At 44.4% G+C, this 4,775-nt stretch overlaps 1 protein-coding gene across 1 annotated transcript; it reads right to left on the bottom strand.

The window, feature by feature from the left end:
* Window positions 1–526: 526 nt before the first annotated feature.
* Window positions 527–3,172, bottom strand: LOC125801059 (uncharacterized; the record flags this gene model as incomplete). The annotated part of the gene is made up of 2 exons (XM_049476595.1): window positions 527–1,430; window positions 3,053–3,172. Coding segments are annotated over 2 exons (969 nt in total), but the record flags the coding sequence as incomplete, so codon positions are not given.
* Between the last annotated feature and the right edge of the window lie 1,603 nt (window positions 3,173–4,775).

Genomic DNA, 4,775 nt, shown 5'->3' with positions numbered 1-4,775 from the left:
ACAGGGGTTGGACAATGAAACTGAAACACCTGGTTTTAGAGCACAATAATGTATTGTGGTGACGGACAGTTCTGGTGGAAACAGGAGAGTTGAGGTGAACATTGAATTCTGCCGTGATTTGTTCAGCCATGGTTTTATGTTTTTTTGGATACAATCCGAGTTAGCACCTGAACATCCCTTTCAGACAGCTTCCTCTTACAGCATCCACAGTTAATCCTGTTGGATGTGGTTGGTCCTTCTTGGTGGTATGCTGACATTACCCTGGATACCGTGGCTCTTGATACATCACAAAGACTTGCTGTCTTGGTCACAGATGCACCAGCAAGACGTGCATCAACAATTTGTCCTCTTTTGAACTCTGGTATGTCACCCATATTGTTGTGTGCATTGCAATATTTTGAGCAAAACTGTGCTCGTACCCTGCTAATTGAACCTTCACACTCTGCTCTTACTGGTGCAATGTGCAATTAAAGTAGATTGGCCACCAGGCTGCTCCAATTTACATTTTCATTTACATTTTCGGTATTTAGCAGATGCCCTTATCCAGAGCGACTTACAACAGTGCTTCAAAGTTACTTAAGTTATCCAAAGCTAGTTTGTAGACTAGGATCAAGAGATACATAGAACTTAATCATGTTTAGAACCCTAGGAACCTCTTTAAAAAGATGTGTCTTCAGTCGACGTTTGAAGACGGCGAGTGACTCTACTATTCTGACATCCAGTGGAAGTTCATTCCACCACCTTGGTGCCAGCACAGAGAAGAGTCTGGATGTTTGTTTTCTGTGTGTTTTGAGTGATGGAGGTTCGAGCCGAGCCGTACTGGAAGCTCTAAGAGCTCTTGGTGCAGATATGGCTTTGACCATCGCCATTAAGTATGAAGGAGCTGGTCCGTTTTTTGCCTTGTAGGCCAGCGTCAGGGTTTTGAATCGGATGCGGGCGGCAACAGGAAGCCAGTGGAGGGAACGCAGCAAAGGAGTCACATGACTAAACTTCGGAAGATTGAAGACGAGTCGTGCTGCAGCATTCTGAATTAACTGTAGTGGTTTGGTGGCTCTCAGTGGAAGACCAGCCAGTAGAGAGTTGCAGTAGTCAAGTCTTGAGATGACAAGAGACTGCACAAGCACCTGAGTGGCTTCCTGAGACAGAAACGGTCGAATTCTTCGGATGTTGTACAGGAGAAATCTGCAGCACCGAGTCAGATTTGCAATATGGCTCGAGAATGATAACTGGTCATCCATTACTACACCGAGGCTTCGTGCTTCTGCCGATGGAGTGACCAGTGAGTTGTCGAAAGAGATGGAGATATTGTTGTGGAGGCTCGTAGTTCCTGGGATGAACAGAAGGTCAGTCTTGCTGGGGTTGAGTTTCAGGTGATGAGAACTCATCCACATCGAGACATCACTGAGACATGCTGAGATGCGGGATGAAACCTGAGTGTCGGAAGGAGGAAAAGAAAGGATTAGTTGAGTGTCGTCCGCATAGCAGTGGTATGAGAATCCATGAGAAGAGCCAGTGATTCCAAGGCTGGTGAGGATGGAAAGGAGAATGCTGTGGTTGACCGTGTCGAAAGCCGCAGAGAGATCAAGGAGAATCAGAACAGATGACAGGTTGGTAGCTTTTGCTGCATGGAGCTTCTCTGTAACTGCAATGAGGGCAGTTTCAGTAGAATGTGCAGGTTTGAAGCCAGACTGGTTTGGATCCTGAAGATTGTTCTGAGTGAGAAAGAGAGAAAGTTGGTTGTAGACAGCACGCTCAAGGACTTTAGAAAGGAAAGAGAGGAGAGAAACTGGCCTGTAGTTGCCAACATCCAAGCTGTCTAGAGTTGGTTTCTTTAAGATAGGAACCACTCTGGCAGTCTTAAAAGTTGATGGAACATGACCAGATGATAGAGAGGTGTTAATGATGTGAGTGATGAACGGAAGGAGGTCAGGAGCAATTGTCTGAAAGAGGGAAGATGGTAAAGGGTCAAGTGGGCAAGTGGTTGGATTGTTAGAATGTAGAAGATGAAGGATTTCATCTGTGGAAAGCAGCGAGAAGTGAGACAGAGAGGTAGAATGTGGAAGATAGAGCTTGGTGGGAAGGGTAGAGGCAGGGGGAAAGGATTGGCGGATATTTGCTACTTTCTCCTCAAAGAAGTTGACAAAATCATCCGGGGAGAAGGTTGTGGGAGGTTGAGGAGTGGGAGGGTTTAGAAGAGATGAGAAGATGGTGAAGAGTTTGCGAGGGTCAGATGCTGATTCTTCCAGTTTCCTTTTGTAGAAAGAGGATTTTGCAGCAGTTACCTCTGTTGAAAATCGGGATAGGAGAGATTGGTAAGAGCAAAGGTCTGAGGATTGTTGAGATTTTTTCCACTTTCTCTCGGCTAGCCTTAGCTCTCTACGGTTGTTGCGTAGAACATCCGACAGCCATGGGGTGGCTGGAGAGGATTTTGCTGGCCTTGAAGTAAGAGGAGAGAGAGTGTTGATGGAAGAGGTGATAGATGAGAGGAAGGTGTTGGTAGCTGTTTCCAGAGGGAGGGAAGAGAAGAAGTCAGGATTCGGAAGAGTGGTCATGATAGTTGAGGCAAGAGAGGAGGGAGATATAGCACGAAGATTGCGATGAGTAGTGGAAGTTGAAGAGGTTGTGTTTGTAGGAAGAGCAGGAAGAGAGAGAGTGAAGGATAGGAAGTGATGGTCAGAGAAATCTAGAGGAGTCACAGTTAGATCCAGAGCTGGAGCAGGTCTGCTAAAGACAAGGTCTAGAGTGTTTCCTGCTCTGTGAGTTGGAGCAGACAGATTGAGGGAGAGAGAAAAAGAAGACAGAAGTGGAAGAAGACAGGATGACTGTAGTTTCTCTGAGGGGAGGTTGAAGTCACCAAGGAGGATAAGTGAGGATTCAACCGGTAACCCACTCAGGAGAGTGTCCAGTTCATCAATGAAGTTGCCCAGTGGGCCAGGAGGACGATAGAGAACAATGATATGGAGTTTGACAGGAAAAGAGATAGTGACAGCATGAAATTCGAAAGAAGAGATGTCAAGATGCAGAAAAGAGAGTACAGTGAAGGACCACTTACGAGACAGAAGCAGGCCAGTTCCACCACCCCTGCCGGTTGGCCGTGGAGAGTGGGAGAAGGCAAAAGCAGATGACAGGGCAGCTGGAGTTGCAGAGTTCTCTGGAGTGATCCAAGTCTCAGTCAGAGCCAGGAAGTCCAGAGATTGAGCAGAGGCAAGAGCTGTGATGAAGTCAGCCTTCAGAACTGCAGAATGGCAATTCCAGAGTCCCCCATGCACCAACACCTGAGAACTTAGTGAACTAGGTGGGTACAACAGGTTGCTAGGATTGCGGTTTCTGCCCTGATGCCGGTGTCTACGGGTGTTGCAGGAGATGAGAGTAGGAATTTGGAAGCACATTGTCAAATCTTAAGTTTTACTGTTTGATTTAAATTTGAAAGACTAAAATTTGCTGATCAAAGAGTCAAAGAGTCCTTGCACAAACCGCTACAGATAACACACTTAATTTATCAACAACTGCAGGCTGTTAGCCACACCCCTCTAAATCACACCTTAACTAGCCAGAAACCACACCTGAATCAACTCTCTAAATCAACAAGTCCCAACAAGTCCCAACAAGCACAAGATTACCTAAACAGTTCTAACAGAATTAAGCAAAAAGTATCTTAAAGCCAGCCTACCTTACTAGCAGAGGATAATCAAGTAAACTCCAAGCACACTAAATGAATACTGGATAACACACTTAATTTATCAACAACTGCAGGCTGTTAGCCACACCCCTCTAATTCACACCTTAACTAGCCAGAAACCACACCTGAATCAACTCTCTAAATCAACAAGTCCCAACAAGCACAAGATTACCTAAACAGTTCTAACAGAATTAAGCAAAAAGTATCTTAAAGCCAGCCTACCTTACAAGCAGAGGATAATCAAGTAAACTCCAAGCACACAATTTAGCCATGAAACCTCCCACACTGAAATGACAGGTGTTTTAGTTTCATTGTTCAACCCATGTATATCCATGTCTGGTAAAAGTAAACAACTATTAAGGTCTTGCCCGCTGTACAGTTTGTAATAGTGATTTTAACATTGCCCACAGGAGAAAAATATGTTTGGGTGTTTGTGTTCCAAGTCCCAGTCCAGGGGTGCTAAAATTTATTTTACCCTCACCTGTAGAAGTATTAAGGTGTTGTATAATTTATGTGGAATGCAGAGATCAAATAAGAAGAGAATATCAGCTTAGCTTAGCTTTGAGCTTTGTTCTAAGTGTTTGCTTAAGATAGAGAGCTTATTATTTTACCTTCCCTGTTATCCTTGAAACTGGCCATAGGGAGCACAGGGGCAATTCCCAGTGGGTCACTCTGTAAGTGGGCCACTTTAAAGACAAAATATACAAAAGCTAGTGTTCAAACAGTGCTAGCTTTATTAGCTAGCTTGCAACTTTTTTTATTCCACTGTTTTAAAGGATGCTCATTTCCTACTTAGTGCACTTTGTTCACTGCCTGGCTAAAAAAAAACATTCTCCACCTGGATTTAAGTAAGTAAATGATAAGTAAGTGTGGTTGATACTGCAGTTGGTCTGCAGGTCTGGGTTCAGCAACAGTATGTGCTGAAAGAATGAGGTCAGCTGACTACCTGAATATACTGAATATAGACCAGGTTATTCCATCAATGGATTTTATATTTCTTCCCTGATGACACGGCCATATCCCAAGATGACAATGTCAGGATTCATGGGGCTGGAATTGTGAAAGAGTGATTCAGGGAGCATGAGATCATCATTTT

Source organism: Astyanax mexicanus, chromosome 1 (genome assembly GCF_023375975.1).
Source record: "Astyanax mexicanus isolate ESR-SI-001 chromosome 1, AstMex3_surface, whole genome shotgun sequence".
Taxonomy (NCBI): Eukaryota; Metazoa; Chordata; class Actinopteri; order Characiformes; family Acestrorhamphidae; genus Astyanax; species Astyanax mexicanus.
The sequence above is the reverse complement of the archived record's forward strand: the minus strand, read 5'-3'. Positions and strand labels throughout refer to the sequence as shown.